Source organism: Pelodiscus sinensis, chromosome 2 (genome assembly GCF_049634645.1).
Source record: "Pelodiscus sinensis isolate JC-2024 chromosome 2, ASM4963464v1, whole genome shotgun sequence".
In the NCBI taxonomy this organism is placed as follows: domain Eukaryota; kingdom Metazoa; phylum Chordata; order Testudines; family Trionychidae; genus Pelodiscus; species Pelodiscus sinensis.
Window position 1 is genome coordinate 79,531,134 of NC_134712.1, and position 20,837 is coordinate 79,551,970.

Sequence of the window (20,837 nt, forward strand, 5' to 3'; positions counted from 1 at the left end):
GGAGACAATGAGGAAAAGGGCAGGAGGGGAGGTGTCAGTGGGAGGGGGACAGGGTGATGCTGGAAGAGGAGAGGGGAAGGGCATTGGGGATTGGAGGGGGAGGTGCTGGGAGAAGGCTTGACAGAAGGGGTAGGCATGAGGAAGGTGGGGTTGAAGCAAGTCACGTGTGAGGGCAGAAGGGCATGAGGGGAATGGGGGCAGAGAGTGGTAAGGAGATGGGCATCAGGGAAAAAAGGGCAAAGGGAGCAGGGGCAGTGAGGGAAGGGGGAGGCACCAGGAGGGTACAGGGCTAAGGGAAGGTGCAGGTGCCAGGGGATTCTGGGGGTGAAGCAGAAGGGCAGACACCTGCAGGGGAGGGACCAGCACCAGAAGAGAGAGGCGAGGGAGGTGCTAGACGAGGGGATGAGGAGGGGTAACTCAGATGATCAGAGTGGGGCTACTGGAGGAGCGGGCACAGGGGGGAGAGAAGAACTGGTGCAGGGGGGCAGGTGTCAGGAAGGCTGAAAGCAGTGAGAAGGGCAGGAGTCAGGACAGCAGAGGAGGGTGAGAGGTTGGGGGGGCAGCAGGCACCAGGGGAGTTGATGGAGCAAGGGGAGGAGACATGGCAGCAGAGGGGAAAGGTAGATATTTATTAATAACTTGGGGGCCACAATGGCAAATCCAAATAAGCCACATGAATTCACTACTGGTGCACAACACAAAATTCATTCTGCTCATGGGAGGAAACTCAGAGGTAGTGTAGACGCAGGTATAGTTTTGTCGACAAAAGTCCACTTTTGTCGGCAAAACTCAGTAGTCTAGACACACCCTTAGATAGAATTCTTAGGCTAAAATATATTTTGTTAAATTAAGAATGTCCTTCATTCAACATCCTCCTCAATAACACTAAGGCTACGTCCAGACTGCCCGCTCTTGAGCAAGAAAATATGCAAATGAGGCAAAGCAGTGAATGTCGCCGCACCTCATTTGCATACTTAATGAGCCACCATTTTTGCGCAAGGGGCTTTTGCGCAAAAAGGAGCCATTTACACAGCTCCTTTTTGCGCAAAATCCCCCTCTTGCACAAGAGCTGATCTTCCTGAAAAAAAGCGGCAGAACGACTCTTGCACAAGAGGGTTTTTTTGCACAAAAGGGACCGTGTAAACAGCTCCTTTTTGCACAAAAGCCCCTTGCACAAAATAGCAACTCATTAAGTATGCAAACAAGGCATGGCGATATTTACCACTTCACCTCATTTGCATATTTTCTTGCACAAGAGAGGGCAGTCTAGATGTAGCTTAAATGTTTAACAATATTTTTTAAATCAATGGTACATATTATCCCCTACCTCTCCCCCTCCTCCCCCCAGATAGTTTGGAAAACAGTTTAAAGTCCATATGGACCAAAATGCTTTAAAAAAAAAATCAAGATCTGAGAACATTGGTGTGTTTAGAGAATCATCTATACGCCAGCTATCATGTCCTAGAGAGTTGGCAACACTAATATGTTGGCCATTTACTGTTTGTCTAGATGGGCACGTGGCATATGAGCATGCTGGCACTCTTGGGGCAGCATCTGCTCCTGGGGACAGTGCAGCAAGGCAGAGGACACTGATCCCCTGCCAGGGGAGCCTGCTGGGAGGAGAAGGAAGTGGAGGGGACCCTAGAAGCACCCTCCTTGGCAAGTGGTGTATGCTGCTCACACACCTCTCTCTCCAACACTCTGCCCCCCCCCCCCTCCTCCAGTGGCCAGGGATTATACGTCCTCCCTCTCTGTGGATTTAGACAAATACAGTAGCCAGGAGTGCAGGGGACTGGACTTGATGTCCTCTCTCCAAGTTCCTTCCAGTTGTATGGTTCTATGAATCCAGTTTCCATTTTTTCCTTTTCCCCTTGTTCCCAGGTTACTTCCAGTTTATCTTCAATTTATATAGTAATAGTCTGATATAATTTAACCAGTCAATTTAACCAGTCAATTTACTAAAATTTAACTAATCCTAACATTGTCACATGATTATTTAACCAACCATTTCAGGAGTAGGAAGCTAGAAAGAAAAAAGGCAGATCGTGGAAGAAGGAAATAAGGGTAACAAATGAAGGCTGACGAAGTGAGAGTCTTTCAGTTGATCTCAGTGGGCTTTAGATCAGGCTCCAGATAGATAGTACTAAAAAATGTATCAGATAGTTAAGCAAAGCCAAAAAATCATGTTGTCATGAATACATTCTTCCTGACAGACAATTGGATAAGGATTTACAAGTTTAGCATTATTTTTGAAGTGATTCATTATATTCAGGAATGTTTTATAATACCTGGTGCAAGCATTAAAGAACGTTACACACACCAGGACATTTTTTAGACCACAGACCCCATGCTTCCCTACCATGAATTTTTGGGGGTTATTTCCTTTATCTTTGTATCACTTACTGCTATGAATTCCTACATACAACCATTGTGTTTGTGTTATAATTCTAAGCCTCTGCTCTATGTGGGCAGCTTTATTTCAGATTAGATTACTGGAGATCTTGCTATTGGAACTGATTTATTGGTATTATTCATTGATATTAATCTAAGCATATGTGGCACATTATAAACAAATAAGACACAGCCCTACATTAAAAGACCCCTTAGAATCTATTTCAAACATAAATATTACAGAAAAGACCCAAAGATGAGTTGTTGATGTAAGAATCTGGCAGTGTTCACTCTCTAAAAAGGGATTGCAGAAATATTTTCTTTGAGGAGGACTTTGAAGCAAAAGAATGACTTTTTTTGGTATATGAGATGAGTGAGGCTATTCCAAGGATGAAGAGCAGCATGGAAGAAAGTGAGGGGCAAAGATGTTGGAACCTTCCCAAAAGCGTATGTGGGGGCAGAGACTGGGATTCCCTCGCACTCTCCTCTTCCCCTGAGTTCCTGCCTCCACTTTTGAGGCCCTGCCCATGCCTATCCTCTTCCCCGGAAGCCTTGCCTCCAGCCAAGCTCGAAGGTGTGTGTAGGGTGGGGAAACGCAAAAGCAGCCTCCCACCCAGAGCAGGTAGAGAGGCCCAGGTTTTCAAAGAGCTGCCCATCCAGCCTTCAGCTGAAGGATGGAACCACGTAGCTTCATCCCAGCCATGATAAGAGCCACATGGGCAGCTGTGGGAGGTGCAAACTTTGCACCTGCCCATGTTGTGGAAGGCCCAGAGTGAGCAACATCTGGCTTGTGTCTCCACTTTTCCAGGCTCCCTGCTTACAGCTCCCCACTCAGTTCTTACAGTGGCTGGGCTGCAGTGCCAGAGCTGCCCCTCACTCCCAATAGCCGGGTCAGGAACAGAGCTATATAGGCAGCTGTGGGTAGCCAGTGCAGAGTTGTGGACCATCCACCTGCCCTGGGCCTGGTGGGAAGCCTGGGGGTGGGAACATAGGCCAGAGTGGGGCTGCTCTCAGACATGGTACCCTGCACTGCAGGCAGCTGGAGGCTCACACCACTGCCCAGGCTTCCGAAGTGAGCTCCTGGCCAGGGCGGTAAGGCTTTGGAGGGAAAGAAGCAGAAGACGGTGGTGGGGTCTGGCCCACTGAAAAGTAGTGGGCCAGGCCTGTCCACTTTCAAAAGGTGGAAAAGCTATGTTTCCCCACCCCCGGGCTCTTCCAGTTTCAGCATCGCTGGTAAGAGAAGGACACAAAGAGGGTAGATAAGAAGAAACAGGGCTGGATTTAGGGGCAACCAAGCTAAATGGCTGCCTGGGATACCAGACATGGGATGCCCTGGGCTTGGGGTGCTGTTTTTAATTGTTAGGAACAAAAGGGAAAATAGAATATTTGAAGTCAAATATTTCAAGTATTCCATGTACGGATTCATTTTTAACCCCCTAAAATGTCATGCACCTTTGTAGAACCTTCCAGACTTTGAGAGCTACATTTTCCTTGAAGCTCCTAGAATAGGGGTCTCTAACTCACAGGACACAGGATAAAGCAGTTGTGAGTTCCAGCCAAGGCGTATCAGTGGGCCTGCATGCACAACTGGATCTATGTTTGAGACCTCTGTCCTAGAATATACTTATGTGGGTATGTAAAGGGTGGGACATCAACAGTCAGCCAGTGTGATATAAGGGTGTGCCACTTTCTTCAAAAAAACCTTCCCCTGCATCTAGACTGCTGCCATGTTCTTTCAAAAGGAAATTGAAAGAACGCGGCAGTTTTTTCAACCGCAGAAAACCTCGTTTTACGAGGAATAACGCCTTTTTCCCCCACAAGTGCTCTTTCGAAAAAAGGCTCTATGTAATGCAAACTGTGCTTTTTAAAAAGAGAGCATCCAGACTGCCTGGGTGCTTTTTCGAAAAAGCGGTTTGCTTTTTCAAAAGTACTGGTTGTAGTCTAGATGCTCTTTCAAAAGAGGCTTTTTCGAAAGTATTTTTTGAAAAAGCCTTTTTCGAAAGAGGCTTGCAGTCTAGACATAGTCTAAGTGAGAACCTCGCTGTGATATTGTGAACCTCATTTTATTGTGAAAGTTTAGTTATGTTTTAAGGCTTAAAGAGTGTAAAAAGTGATTAATAAAGGACATATTTAATGATGTCATGTGTGAGTGCCTACATCAATTAGTTTGGAAAGAAGCAAAATACTTCAAAATTAATTGATTGACCTTATAGTAAGGAAGATGCTCAATAACACCTTGAGGTGGCTTGACAAAATGAATTACTATGCTGTAATAATGGACTGCCCTCCTGACAGTTGTCACAATGATAAGATGTCATTTACAATAATGTTTGTTGATGACAAGAATGACTGGAACCAAATGAAGGAACATTTAATCTGTTTCTGGTCTGTGAATGACTACTGAAAAAGGCCTAACAGAACTGCTTATGAATCTTTTGAATGAGAATAAAAGAAAGAATCAGGACTGCTGCAGCCAAGAGACAATAATGGTATGACCATGAAGGGAAGAAACAGTGCCAAGGGAAGGGCTCTTGCACTGAATCCAAGTGATTTCTTCGTATCTTGTGGCTGCCTCAACCTGGTTGTATCAGATGCAGCATCATCTACTTTACTTCCAATATCTCTCTTCAGAGTACTGCAAAATAGGTATGTCCTACATCCCAAAATCAACTCTCAGGTGGAAGATTCTCATGTTACAAATCTTACCGTGAAGCTGCTACATGAAACTCCCTGCTCCCAATTTTGGGCCTTCTGCAATACAAGTGGCATCAATAATGCTCATCATCAGGGCTTGACAAACCACGACAAAAACCACTCACCAGCCCCGCACTGCACGTGCGTGAACCGCCAGTGAACGGGGCGACCAGCTGAAATCTACTTACCATGGTGAGTAGATAAGCGGATTTGTTGAGCCCTGCTCATCATTCTGACCTGTTTGTGCACCAGAGTCTCTTGTTTTAGTCTTGCTGCAGTTGGAAATATCCATTTTTGGCAGCCAGTGAGATTCCTTAAAAGTCAATTGAACACGAAATGGAAAATCCAGCCACGTCCATGTGTAAATTATGACTAACGCATATGTTATTGAAAACTTTGCTATCAGGGCTTTCTGTTGCCTTTTATTTATATCAACTTCAAGCCTGCAAGAATGTTTTGGCTGCTTTTCAAAACATGAAGCCTTAGCATATGTGGAGTCACTCAAAGGGAAATTAGTCACACCTATTAGCTCAGAGTACCCAATCACTTTAAAATCCCTGCAACATCAATATGCCTCACCATGAAACAAACTCCTTTGTGGCTTTCTTGTTTGTAACATTCTTTTAATACAATTGTCTCTCCCGGAGTGTACATCAACTGAAGTATAAATAGCATATGGGTGTACTGCTTGTTCTTTTGGAAGAGCTGGGATGATAGGGCAGACTTAAAATTATCCCAGGGCTTGTTTGTTGTCTTATTATGCTAACAGAATGATTTATATTGTCATAGCTTGAGGTGTCATGTGACCACAATAAAGGCTCACAGTCATTCTTTTCAAGTGCTGAACAAGGAATCCTGTCAGAATAAGGAAAATAGTATTAATCCCATAGCGATTGTTTCTCTGGTTCATTGGGGTGTGTCTGACTTGTACTCTTCTCAGTTCCTTTAGCCTGGACTCTTTCTAGAGTTTTTGTTTTGTTTTACAAAACACATATCCCCAAAACCAAGGTGACTATGTAGCATTGTAGTCGTCCTAAGGATAAAAACTCTGATTCTATCTTTATCTGTAAAATATGGCTGTCAGGCTGTGGGAATGATGTCTCAGAATGAAGGGCTTCCCCAATGTCCCATCAGGGAAATGGGCACAGTAAGTGGTTTGATTGCCATCAAAGGAGATTAAATGTGCCACGTGGCCCAAGGTGGTGTTTTTAGCAGCTGGCTCCAAAGCAGAGCTCTGCTATATCCCTCCTTGGATGAGACCCCAAGTCAAAGATTTCCTCATCCATCCCTGAGGCTCTGGTAGAAAAACATGTCTCCTCCTCCAGTGCCCTTCCTACATGAAGATGAACCTGGTTTCTTGATTTTCCTTGCTACAAGAGCTATGTGAGCTTCAGCTCTAGAATTAGGGCTCCTATGCACCACGATAATTGAAATACTTATTAGTATTAATTATTTTTGTAAGAATGGAAGGAAGAATGGTTAAGGCTCTGTGCCGGAATAAGGAAGAACCAGTTTACATGTTTCACACCATCCAACCACCTCTGTGGCTCCAATTGGTGGACCAGGTGCAGATGCCTTTTATTCCTCTTGTACATTGGATCTGTCTGACTGCATAGTAATCTTCCTTCAAGTTTGTCCCTGGGGAAGATGCTAAGTTTGTTTTGAAACGATACCTAAGCAGCCAAGTCTATTGCTTTCTCCAGAACACACGAAAGTGAAAGAGTTGAGGCTGGCCTACACCAAAGCCAGGGAGTGGAGCTCCCGTTCAGGGGCAGCACCCCAATCATATCCCTATACAAGCCCCTCCACCACATCCTAGGAGGGGAGTCGGTCCCTTTCCCCACTTGCCTAAGGACACCTTCCTGGAGCTCTCCCGAGGAAACTCCACTCCAGTGCTTCACCACCCTCCTGGGACAACGGCAAGAGAATCGTATCTGCCTGAGTATGGCCCCAACTGTTGATCTCCCCACGCAAAACTGGTTCCCGGCAGAGCAGTAACTGTCTGGTGTGGTGAGCTTCCAAAGTGTGATGGTGACCCACTTCTGGAAGGGGATGGCGGGTTCCATGTGCGTATCCCTTGCAGAGCTCCAGGAAGGTGTCCTTAAGCACATGGAAGTTCTACAGCCACTACTGGTCATCCCGTTGCTCCATGACAATCTGGCCCCACCAGCTGGAACCTGTTGCTAGTCGCCAGAAGTGGCAGTGCCTGGTGTGCAGGGTAGGGTGGGAGAGATCATGCTGCATGAGCAGTACGGAGAAAGAGGTGAGGAGGTGCCCTACAGGGAACAGTGTGTCCTGTTCCTGCAGTGCCATGTGGGCAGCATGCAATAACTGCACCAGGAGGCGTGGTAGCAGATCTAAGAGATGGCGATTACTTTCTAGCACATCTAGCTCCATGCCCTCAAGAGCAACCAGAGCAAGAAGTGAGATGAGTTTGCTGTCCTTCAAGGCAAAGGTGAAGAGCCTGAGACATGGCTGTAGAAGGTAGCCCTTTTAAGCATAAGCCTCAGATAGCCTCAGGCAGCAGCTACAGGAAATGACTGCTGTCCTGATGCTCTGCCCTGATGCTTCCAGGGGGCCTTAAGAGCTATTCAGGCTTCACTCAGTGTGGACACACTATTTTGATATATTTCTGCACTATTTTGATGGGCTTTTGTAGTGTGGAACATAGTATTTGAAATAGCTATTCTGGGAGTTATGATGCCAAAATAGCTTATTTGTACCGTCATAGTTCCAGTGTAGAGGTTGCACATGAAATCACCGGGAATGAATTGTGTAAGTTCAGAAATATCTCTAGTGCTATAGTGATTGAAAGGAAAGTTCTGTCTCCCTGATTTCTCTCATCATTTACATGATCCAAATCTAAATGCGTCATATTCACCACTAAACTAAATTAAAAGCTTGTGTGTGTGTTGTGTGTATCCTTTTTTTAATTAGATTTCTTTTTTTTTTGCCTCCTTTGGTTTTGTTGAATGTTACTTTGAAGTGAAATGTGGCTCTAATGCCTTGTGCCTCAAATTTTGCAATTTGCTGCATGAGCAGTATGGGGAAAGAGGTGATGAGGTGTTTCTGCAGTGCCATGTGGGCAGCATGCAATAACTGCACCAGGAGGTGTGGTAGCAGATCTAAGCGATTCATATTACAATCCATGAAGTTACGGCCCATGAAGTTAACAACTACTGTTTTGGTTTTGAGGGAGTTGGCAGGTATATAATAAAGTATTCATATGGACACGCTTAAGTGCTTTGTTGTGTGGAAACTCCATACTTTGCAAAAGTAATACAATGCATTTATGGCAGAGCAAGGAAGATTTCCTTCATATAAAATGAGCCAGGAAGACCAATGATCTTGATCTGTGACAGATTGCTGCACACAAAAAGCTTCTTTTTGTTGGGGAGAACAAAAAATGGAGCCCCATGCCATTTGTACTAATGAAAGAGGAGACCTAAGAAATCAGTCTGGAATGTTTGAAGTATGGGGGTTGGATGCCCTCTTTGCAAGTCCTGCATCACCTGACAGTTCAACTTACAAAACAACAGTCACAATGTTACTAGCTTCCCAAAAGTAAACAGTACTTACCATTGGGTCCTACATTAGCAGGTGGGGCACTGCTGACTCCCTAAAGTGCCCACAAGTCCGTGGGACATGCCTCGGCTGAGTGAGTTTGTGAGGCCCCGCCCGGGGTCAGGGCAGGCGGACAGACATGGGGTTAATACAAATAGTCATCAGTTCACAGTTTAAGGTGCCTTGGGTCAGGGCGACAAGTGTCTATTAAAGCTCTGTCTGGGTCCCAGCCGGACAGGGGTCGGGTCTCCTCGCTCTGCGAGAGCCGACAAGCACAAGGGTTTTGGCCCCACAGGGGGAACCTGCCACTCAGGGGAAAGGGTTGCAGGGGGGACGCAGGCCCTCCCTACTCCACCGCATCCCGCACCAGGGCCCTAACAGTGCCAAGGCAGCAGCCACTGGACCGGCAGAGCTCCAGGCCATAGCGCGCCGTCCAGGTCAATGGGAGTCCAAGCCACAGCGCCCTGCCCACCTGACCTCCACTTCTTCAGCCTTCCCAGGATCGGCTGTCCCTGAGTCACTTTCCAACCCCCCTCCTCCCTCCATGGGCCTACCCAATTCTGGCGACAGTCCGGTGGATACTCGGGCAACAGCGGGGTTGGCAGGGTGTCCATGGGCTCCGGTTCAGGCAGGACTCCAGGTGGGCCAGCACAGTTGTTGGTAGCCAGCAAGCGTGCTATCAGGATCAGCGTGCATTCAGGCAGCAGCCAGTGTCCCAGGCCAGAGCTCTGAGGTTGGCAGGGGTCCACGCAGCCCAACCCAGTTCTTGGACCAGGGGCAGTGCGGCCGAGGCCTACGCTGTGGGAGTTACGGCCAGGTGTTGGCTTGGCTTAGTTACCTGGCTCCGACTGAACCTGTGGCTCTTATAGCCCCAGACCCGCCCTCTGACCTCCTGTGGGCGGGGCTAGGTGTGGCTGGACCCGCCCACCAAGGGGTCATAGAGGGCACTTCCTCTTCCGGGTCAGCAGGCAGCCATGTTGCTGTCCCAGACTCATTACAGTCCCATAACACCACCATAAAATGATGACTATTTCATGCAAAGCATCACATCATATAAAAAGTCTGAAGCCAGTTGTTCTGTTCAAATGCTTATCAATAGTGTGCATGAAGTTATGAGATTTTGCCAAATGGTTGTTACTGAAATATGCTGTAATTTTGAGAGTCTTTAATGCTAGGTGATGAACCACTTCCAGGATGGTATTAAACATTCATTAATCAATAGGGGAGTTCTAATCAAAGGGTATACAATTCAATAACAATTGTGCAAGCACCAAACAATGGAGACTGTCCAATTCTAGGATGCAGTTGCACAAGATCACATCAGTGGTATTGCTTAGCCTTGTGACTCAGGAAAGTCCATCAGGACATGTCTTCATCGGAGCAAGTGTCTCATAGGTACGTGGACTAAGGATACAAGATAGACAAAAGCCTGGTGCCACTGTTCCCTTTCTCTTCCCCCACATATGCTGGAAGGAGGAACAAGAATGCTTGGAAGACAAAGACTTCAACTGAGGAGACTGGACCAGGGAGAAGCCTGTGTATTAAGAACTGTAATATCTAGGGGGTGAGAATACTGCTTGACCTAAATACTGCATAATATAATAAGGTTTAAGAGTTAGATTGTGTGCTTAGCTTCTATTTTCTTTGGTAACTATCTCTGATCATTTATGTCTACCACTTAAAGGGTGCCTCTACACTGTGCCTGTAGCTTGAAATAAGATACGCAATTTGAGCTACGCAAATTGCATATTTTATTTTAATCATATTTTGAAATAGCTAATTTCAAAATTTGGCACTGTCTACACAGCACCTATTTCAAAATAAATTGCTATTCTGAAAAGTCCCTTACCCCTCTAATGCTCATTAGAGGGATGTCAGAATAGCGAGCCCATTATATTTCGAAATAACGGGTGTGCTCAAAAGACGCAGAATAGCTATTTCGGGATACCTCCAGTATCCCGAAATAGTGCTGCAGTGCAGATGTAGCCTACAGAATCTCTCTCTCTCTCTCTATTTAATAAATCTGTTTGATATTTTACCCAGAACAGTGTTTTCCTTGAAGTGCTTGGGAAATCTCAGCTCAGGTTAGAAAGGCTAGAGTGTGTCCTCTCCACATTGAAGGATGGGTGGACTGTGTAAGAAATATACACTGGTCAGGCTTCTGACCAGGAAAAGATGGTGCACCTTTTGGGCAAAAGTCCAGGGAGGTGAGAGGAATTGGCTGGCTCCTTTCTCTTTAAGATTTGTGAGTGGATCTGGGAGCTGAATGATAAATAGCAAACCCTGCCAAGCACAGCTGTCACTTGCAAAGCATTGCGAGATAGCGCCCAGGCTGGAGAGTTAAAGATGCTCAGTGTTACCCCAGTTCCAGGTTGTACCCTGCCAATTCAGTCATAACTATCTGCCTCTGGACATAGTGACATTCTGTAACATCCTTTCAGACGTGACAATGCTCTGTCATTGGATAAGTATATTGTTCCATGTTTTAGTCGGAGTTGTTTTGTGGTAAGTTTGCAGAAAACGAGAGAAATTATGTTGCACAAGTCTACAGGAGGAAAAGGTTTCCAGAGGATGTGGTAATTTTATGTTTGTTGCAGCAAACAGACTTGTGTGTAATTTCAGAAACAGGTAGAGCTGCATACTGTGGGTGTCACTTTGAAATGGGAATGCAGAATCCCAACTCCCTGGAACATCTCTTTCAGATCAGTTTGTGTCTAAACTTTGCAATTCAGGCTCACTCAATAACATTGACTAATGAATATTTCCTAAAGTGGGGAAGGAGAGGGACCTTCCCCCTGCTAAATTTTCTCCAGCCCGTGGCAAGTCTGCGCACCATGGGCTGGAATCCCTGACTCTCAGCTCCCTCCCAGTCATGGGGCTAGAATCACAAGCACTGGCTATCCCCATTGTGGGGGAAGATATGGTGCCAGACTGGTCAGCTGCACCTGCAGCCCTGTATGTGCAGGGGTCATCAATTAGAGTCCATGTGCACCTGCCCCCATCAATGGGTCAGGAGAACTGAGGGAGCTGCATCTGTAGGCATGGCTACAAAGACTAGGCTAATGGACCTTTCTTGCCCATGTAGTTGCTATATGCAATGAATCATGTCCCATCAGCTTGAATTCTGGAAGAATGAAATAAAGATATTTGACGTGAAATTCTTCATCTGCTGTTGAAGGGTATGTCTACACTACAGCGCTAATTCGAACTTAATTCAAATTAGTTAATTCGAACTAAGCTAATTCGAACTAGTGCATCTAGACCTAAAAACTAGTTCAAATTAGCGTTTTGCTAATTCGAACTAGCATGTCCACATTGAGTGGACCCTGAACCGGGGTTAAGGATGGCCAGAAGCAGTGCCGGCAGGGCATCAGATGAGGACTTAGAGCGTGGAGCTGCTGTCTCAGGCTAGCCGAGGGCTGTGCTTAAAAGGACCCGACCCCCACCCCGGACAGACAGTTCTCAGGGGTTCCCTGTTCACTTGTCTAACTTGATGAGGGACAGCAAAGCAGTCCTGGCTTCAAGTGCCCACACTCGGCCATCAGCCCGGCTGCACTCGCCATAGGCTGCCATCCGGGGACGGGGGTTAATCGGGGGGCTGCAGGAGAGCTTCCACCCCGAGGAGCCCGCAGAGCCAGCCCAGTCCTCCCCATCGGGGGCTCGTACCCCAGTCCTCCCTCACCTCCTTCCACTTACCCCTCCCTAGCCCCCCTTCCTGATGTACAAAATAAAGGACATGTGTGTTCAAAAATAGAAACTCTCTTTATTGAGCAAAACTTGGGGAGACTGGGAAAAGGAGGTGGGAGAGGGGAAGAGAGAGGGTGGGAGAGGGGAGGGCAACTAAAATGATCAGGGGTTTGGAACAGGTCCCATATGAAGAGAGGCTAAAGAGACTGGGACTTCTCAGCTTAGAAAAGAGGAGACTGAGGTGGGATATGATAGAGGTCTATAAAAGCATGAGTGGTGTGGAAAGGGTGCATAAAGAAATGTTCTTCATTAGTTCCCATAATAGGAGGACTAGAGGACACCAAATGAAATGAATGGGTAGCAGGCTTCAAACTAATAACAGAAAGTTCTTCTTCACAAACCAAATAGTCAACTTGTGGAACTCCTTGCTGCAGGAGGCTGTGAAGGCTAGAACTAGAACAGAGTTTAAAGAGAAGTGAGATAAAGTCATGGAGGTTGGGTCCATGGAGTGCTATTAGCCAGGGGGTAGAAATGGTGTCCCTGGCCTCTGTTTGTGGAAGGCTGGAGATGGATGGCACGAGACAAATGGCTTGGTCATTGTCTTCGGTCCATTCCCTCCAGGGTACCTAGTGTTGGCCGCTGTTGGCAGACTACTGGGCTAGATGGACCTTTGGTCTGACCCAGTACGGCCATTCTAAGCTCAGGGCTCAGGGTCGGGGGTCTCACTGGACCACCTTGATTTTCATACATACTTGCTCCTGGGTGGCCAGGCTGGCAGCTATCCTGCCCTAGACGGCCACTTTCCTGTGCCTAGTGCGGAGGTCGTGGATGAGGTCCACGATGTCTGCACTAGACCAGGCGGGCGCCCGCCTCTTGCAGACCTGGGCAGGCTCCCGAGAGCTGCCAGCCTGGTCCCGGGAAGAGGCAGAGGGCTGGGTGGCAGCGGGTGGCTGGCTCGAGCTGTGCCAGGTGCAGGGTCTGCTGGCTGGGTGCTGGCAGGCTTGCACCTGGCACGGGCACCGTAGCCAGCCCATGCCCCTTTAAGGACTCTGGGGCCGGGAGGGGGGCAGAAGAGTTTCCCTGGTGGTGCCCAGTGGCCACCAGGGAAAGCTGGGGAGGGCTAGCCTCCCACTAGTTCGAATGAAATAGCTACACAGCCCTTAATTCAAACTACTTAATTCGAACTAGGCGTTAGTCCTCGTGGAATGAGGTTTACCTAGTTCGAATTAAGTGCTCCGCTAGTTCGAATTAAGTTCGAACTAGCGGTTTGCTAGTGTAGCACCTATCAAAGTTAATTCAAACTAACGTCTGTTAGTTTGAATTAACTTTGTAGTGTAGACATACCCGTATAGACTCAGCGCTGGAACTAGGAAACAAAAGCAGAGTCTCCCAGGATCAACTTGGCTAACCCCTAAGAAAAGACATTTAGAGCTGATTGTATTTTTCCCTAATTAATAAATCCTTAGTTAGTTTAGGATTGGCTACAAGCATTGTCTTTGGTGAGCTCAAAGGTACAAATTGACCTGGGGTAAGTGACTGCTCTCTTGGGATTGGAAGCAATGGAAATATTTTCTGATATGTGGTGTGTACTTGACCATTTATCACCAAGCTCAGATTGCCCAGGTAGCTAAATAGACAGGAGTGCCTAAAAGGATTGTCTGTGACTGGAAAAACAATGAATAGTCTAGCAATGCCTTAAAGACTAAGAAAATATGTAGATGGTATTGCGAGCTTTTGAAGGCACAATCCACTCCTTTGATGAAGTAGATTATGCCCTTGAAACTCATGATACCATCTGCATGTTTTCTTGGTCTTTAAGGTGCTGCTAGTCTGTAACTGGAAAAACTTAAAAAAAAAAAGTCTAACTCAGGTACCCCTCTGAAGCTTGTGACTGTATGGTAAAACTGTTTTCATTCTTGAGGAGATCACGCTCATTATGGGACTGGTGAAATCTAATTATAGAACATACCACCTCATTGGGGTGTCTGTCCTGCTTTTGACAGTCATCATTTCTCCCGAAGAAAGGGGCTTTGCCTCCAAGAGCTCACGATATACATCTGTTAGTCTGTAAGGCTACGTCTATACTGCAGCCTTCTTCCGCAAAAGCTTATGCAAATGAAGCACAGAATAGAATATTGCTGTGCTTCATTCACATAATTAAGTAGGGGCATTTTTGCACAAGAGGCTTTTCAGCAAAATGGAGCTGTGTAGATGGCTCCTTTTTGTGCAATAACCTCCTCTTGCGCAAAGCCGTTCTTCATTTTTTTCAGGAATGAATCCCATTGATCACAAAGTCTGTGTTATTCCTTAGTTAATGGCCAAAGAATTAGTTAAATTCATGGTTCAGATCCTGCACTTATTTTCTTCATTCTTACCTTAGCTGAATACACTTTAATATTAGTTAGGGCCAGCAAGCTACTTTGCAGCAGGCTCTTGGGAGCTGCTGACACAATGCTTGCTGAGGTCAGTGGGAATGAAAGACCCTCAGTTCAGCATCCACTGGGATCATCCAGCAGATTGCAAGGTGAAATTCACCCTGGTGCAGTAGGCCAGCACAATACCACTGCGCTACTTCAGATAAGCCCTCCCAATACTGTTCAAGTGGGTCATGCAGAGCTGATGAGAGGAGGGATGGAGGGCGGGGGGAGGAGACAATTGTACTGGGCCTGGAGACGGAACAGGGCCCTCAGAATATCTGTAACTGTGGTGAAATGGGAGGAGGCAGGACTCCAGGGAACATGATGTTTGGGGGCTCCCCATTTCTGTTGAATGTCCTTTTACTGGCTCACTGCATAAAGTAGCACTCCTTGTATCTATTGCACATTCGCAGCAATATGCAGAGGAACAGAAGCCCAGAGCTTTAGGACTTGTAGAGTGGTTTGCCCACCCTGTTACACCATGAACACTCATTTTTCATTCACTATTTATTTATACAGAGCACCAGAAAAATTCCTGGCTTTTTCTCTTGTTTCAAGCCATATATTGTTTCAGTGTTTATCTTGGTTATAGGGTAAGCAGTTCAGTAGCCTCCAAAGCAGAAGGAAACCAGCAAATCAAAACACATAGCAGTATTCTTACCCATGGTGCCAACTTTTGCATAGTTGTGGAAAACACCATATGCATGCCTTTGTTGCTTGCAATGGCAAATTAAAAAAAATATACTACTATATATAAGTTCAATATACTCTACCTACAAAATTGAAGTAACCACAAATGATGTGGTACAGATGTTTTCTGTTGCCAGTGAGATGTGTGCTTGGCCCAATTTCTCTTAAAATATCATAAATATAATCTAAAATTTACAACTACAATCAGACTGGAAGACTTAAATGGATTTTCAATTGTAGTGTTTTCCCCATCAGCATGGACTTTGTTCAAAGTCTGGTCTGGATAAAACAGCTGTTCTACTTGGATTGTTTTATTTTTAGTCTCTTCTCACATGTAAAGTGCCAAGTTCTGCATATACTCTGAGATTCATTAATGATGTCTGCTAAATAAGTAAAGAGCTTCTAATGACATTTTAGTGAAACATTCTGGCATACTTTCTTCCTTATTCAAAATTGTTAACTCACACAGCAAGAGAGTTGATAAGACAAAACTGGGACTTTCATCCACTTATTCCTTTTCTAAACTTTGGTGATTTGAATATAATAGGATCTAGATTTGTTTTTTTGAAAACTAAATCCCTGAGTGATGAAACTAGAAAGTCCCAAACCAACCTAGTTTTGTTCCTTTCTGTTTCATACAGTGTTGGGATTCCCTCCAAGACTTTTCCATTTGGGTTATCCAGTTCTGGGAGAACATTTCATCCAGTTCTCTGGGACCCATAAAAACATCAGTTCAACTCCAAAACATCAGTCATGTTACTTTATTATTTACTTTCCTCATGCTGGCCAAGTACAAATCCAGGTTGATACCACAATTTCAATTTAAATCTTACATTGCACAATTTCTATAAATATTTCCTAGCTACTAACATCTATACTTCTTGCACATGAGGACCAATCACTTTACTCACAAATGTATCAGTTCAGGATGTTCCTGCTTACTTTGTTTACTATACACATACCCACAATACCCAAGTTAGTTTCTGCTTCTCTTGTTTCAGCAATTCCTTGTTCAAGCTTGTTTTGTCTTAATTTGATCCTACTCATGTCGGTTAAGTTAGCTTCACATCTAGATTTTGAATGAAACTGAGGTCACCCGCCATACCCCTTATCCAAAAGATTCCTTTGTATACTGGATAAACAAGGATCTAGAGCTGAACTTTTTCATACCCCCGAAAGTGTTTCCTCCACATTTTTCCATCCATGCATGGAATAAATTTTGTTATATGCACCATGGCATGTGCAGATATGCACCCTTGTAGAAACACACGCTGTTGGCTGTGGCTATGTCTACATTGCAGAACTTTTCTGGGATACTTTTCCAAGGAACATATGTGCTTTTCTGAAAAAAAAAAAAAGTCAGAAAAGCAGATGCATTTTTTCAGCATCCCTGTAAACCTTGTTCTACAAGGAAGAAGGGATGTTCCGAAAGAGGTTTTTTTTCCCCCGACACGTAAGTGGGCCAAATGTCGGAAAAGCCTCTTTTGGAAGAGAAGCAGAAAAAGATACGCAGCTTGCAATTTGCGTATCTTTTCCCAACTTTTCCTTGCAGTGTAGACATAGCCTGTGAGTGCTCTGCTAATCAGCGGAGTGGCATTGAAATATCTCCTGGGTGGCCACTAACCACTCAGCTTACAGTGAACAGTGACCCTAAAGTAGCTCTAGTTTTGTTTAAAGAATTCCTCTTTTGTGTCTTGCTGGATGTTCTTAGTTGGTTCAAGATTCCTAAGAAGGTAACATTTGTATCATGAGAAAAAAAGTGACCAACTAAGCACAGTTTTTTTAAAGCTGTATGGGCGGGGGGAATGAGGGGGTAGGAGAAGGGTACTATTTCCTTTTTCTGCAATCCGTCTTCACAACTCTACTTCAGTAATTTGCACTTTTAACACAACTGAAAAACGGGGACACTCCTACATTTCAGAACTTGTGCAGGAGGAAAAGAATGTGCATACAATACTGTTTGTTCTAACTGAAGCAACACATTTTTAAATTTCAAGCTTCTTTTTAACTTTTAAAAAAGAAAATTGAAATACATGTTGTCATACAAGGTCACGGTGACTCAAAAGATATCAGAGTTGTTTTTCCAAAAATGTCTAAACAAAGTTTTTCAGGCCTTCTCCCCCCAAAAGCATTTGAAGCATTTGACATGAAGCATTGAAACGTTTTGGTTGACCTGAATCTGCAATTGTTGCAAAAAAGCTTTTTAGACATCAAATTTTATCCTGTTTGGAGGGGACCACCATGAGAACTTCAGGGCAGTCCTCCCTCTGCAATAATTTGCTACCCCTTTCTCCATTTCTCCCAATGCTTTTTCCAAGTCCTCTCCTTTCTTTTGCCTATGGCCTTTCCTCCCCTGTCCCATACTCTCTGAAGTTCTTTGTCCTTTCTCTGCTTCTCATCTTAGGCTATGTCTACACTGCAGGGAAAAGTTGGAAAAAGACACACAAATTGCAAACTGTGTATCTTTTCTGCTTTTCTTCTGAAAGAGGCTTTTCTGACATTTGGCCCATTTACACAGGGCCAAATGTTGAGGGGAAACCCTCTTTCGGAACATCCCTTCTTTGTAGAATGAGGTTTACAGGAATGCTGAAAAGACATCTGCTTTTCCTAATTTTTTTTTTTTTGGAAAAGCAGGCGCATTCCTTGGACGCAGCAGAGCTTTTCCAGGATACCTCCAATATCCCAGAAAAGTTCTGCAGTGTAGACATAGCCTTGGGGGGTGAGGAAGAGAAGAAAAAAAAAAAACAATTTCAAAAGTATTTGGTAGACACTACATGCCTAAGTGAGATTGCGAATAACCAACTCCCATGGTTGAGTGGTAAATTTGCTGCTGAGAGCTTAGGCCAGAATAAAGTTCTATGCTAGTATCACTAAAACGTTAGCTATTTATTAATAAAACTGACATCAATTATGCTAGCAGATTGTGGTGCTGTCAGACATCAGGCCAGGAACACTGCCTGTTTTGACCAATACAGTAAGGAGCTGCAAAGCTTGAGACATTTTTCTCTCAGTTGCTACTTGCATTGCCAATTTTTTACACTGGCACTTGCGGAAAACAGAGAAATTACACTTGTTTTACTATCAGTAAACAAAATCTATCGCCTCTTCTAAGTGAATGTAGTCAAAGTGAAGCTGCAGAGTTAAAAAAAAAGTTTTCTTTGCTGTCTTCCTGGAAGTCAAAATGTCAGGGATGCAGGAACATTCGTCTTCTCTGCTGTACATTCAAACTTTTAACCCCCACCGTTGCACCAGTGGCAGTAGTTTAACTCAAAGGCCTGTTTCTTTGGTGTCCTGAGTACCTGGCGCTTTCCCAAGTCTCCAGACAAATGCCTTTGTTTGGGCAGCTTAGTATAGTTTAGGCTGATGGAATCAGAAAATTAACCACTTCAAGTCACATGATTCTTTTGAAGAGCCAATGGTTGATTCTCAACTCACACTGATGAGAATCAATATACATGAGATTGTAACCACCACCTGGCAAATTGATTGTGGGAGCTCAGTATAGGAGCCTCTGCAGCTTGAGCTATAAAGCCAGCTGGCTCTCAGCTTAAGCTGTAGAGTGCCCTTGTTCTTATCTAGAGGTAAGTGGTCTAAGTGCCACTACATGGGACAGTGAACCACACTAGGTGTGCAGGTTACAAGTTCACACTCGCAGTGTCCTTCATTAAACTGCACATAAAACCCTCCTTTAAAAAATCTGTTAGACAGCTACAGAGAAGCAAGAAGAGCCACAAGTCCCAGGATTTAAATTAGTGGAGCATGGTCAGGGGAGTGAGGAGCCAATCAGCTCTCCTTTCCCTCTGGCTGGCTAATGAGAGACAAAGAGCCCATGGTAAAGGAGGCACCATCCCCTCCAGTGTGTCTTCCCACTTCCTCCCTTTTTCTTTCCATCTGTCTCCCTTCCTGTTGGGCTTATCCAATTTTCCACACCTGTTGATTCAGGTCCAAGGTATTGTTCTCAGGTGTTTACATCTTTCCTTGGCTATGCCTCAAGATGAATGAGACTCAACTGACTACTGCAATTACATGTGTAACCCCCTTTTTCCTCCCCAGGTTACTCAGGAGCATGTCACACTCACAGGTGTGCCTGGGCACCTGATGGTTTTAACATAAAATGGGATCTTGAGTACCCCAGTGGTGATGTTGTTTAGTTGGAGATTCCCTATCCACTCCCTTGCTGCAGTCCCTTGCTCATAAAGAATATACAATGGCAGTGCTTCCATCTGGCTGGCTCTGTACACACTTAATGGTGTGCCTTGGGAGCCTCCAGGAATAAAAATATTCCAGCAATAATCTGGATCTAACCCCAGGACAACAATTATAAATAATATACATCTAGTTGATTAGATTAAAAGGAACACACCTTTACTTAACTGAAAGAAACAGGGTTTAACAGAGTAACAGTGAATAAAATTAACAAAGTATACAGAAGTAATAGGAATTTATCTAGCTGGCATTTGCACTGCCACCATTTATTCCACCCCAGAGTGCACTCCTCTGGGCTCACAGTCCCAGACACTTGCTTGTGTGAGTGTGTTAGTACAAGCTGTGCAGCCAACTGAAAACTCCCTCTGCCACTGGAACAGGCACTACTAAATGCCAGCAATTCTGGTTCCCTGGGTTGGACACTCTGCCTCTCTTTGGACCCACAGTTAGTCTGAGGTCTGTTCCAGGCAGCACTGTCCCAAAGAGCCCATTACTTACAGCCTCCTCCTGTGTGCTGGTTGTTGTGTAGTCCTTCTGAGCCACAGGCACAGCCAGAGTCTCTCCCCTCTAGGGCAATCAGCTGCCCCAGAAGCAGCCTGCTAGAGCCAAATCCCAAAGGCTCTTAGTCCTAGGCTATAGCTGGAACATAACATCTCCAGTACTGTATAAGGCTCCTCCACAGCAGCCTAACTCCTCTGTCCCAAAATGGAGTCCCTAGACTCTGAGACCCTCTCTCCACATGCCTGGACAAGCCTTCCCTTCCTGGTTTCCTCAAGGGCTCATGGGAGTTGTAGTCTCTAGGGCTAGATTGCAGCACACAGGATCCTCCCAGAAAAAGTAGAGGCACCTTTAGTAAGGGGACTACACATGACATAGCAAAGGGTTAACGGCTATTTTGGAGCTGCAGTGTCATTCATTAACCCTTTCCTAGACATAACAAATGGTTCATTGGTCATGCCTTTCTGCTGGGCTGAGTCTGTTTGTAGCACCAGCTGTGAGCTCTGCTCTGCAGAGCAACACCTCAGAAGGCATATTAGAATCACCTGGTTGTACTGGGAGAGAAGCAGTAGCAGTGGATTTGCTTCTGTTAGCACTAGGAACAAAACAGGGGAGCATACTATCAGCTGTGGGGCACCTCTAAAAATTACTTTTAGCTGAGAATTGATTTCAGCAGAACTATGGGCCTTT

General features: G+C 45.2%; 1 protein-coding gene across 2 annotated transcripts in view; it reads right to left on the reverse strand.

The window, feature by feature from the left end:
• The window catches only part of THOC1 (THO complex subunit 1), a 48,074-nt gene extending 38,718 nt beyond the window's left edge, over nt 1-9,356 (reverse strand). The window contains exon 1 of one of the 2 annotated variants that reach the window (XM_025179445.2): nt 9,204-9,356. In XM_025179445.2, coding sequence (XP_025035230.1) covers nt 9,204-9,263 — 60 coding nt within the window. In that variant the 5' untranslated portion in view covers nt 9,264-9,356. The remainder of the gene's footprint in view (nt 1-9,203) is intronic. The other variant, XM_025179444.2, reaches the window with a different exon arrangement.
• Nucleotides 9,357-20,837: the final 11,481 nt, after the last annotated feature.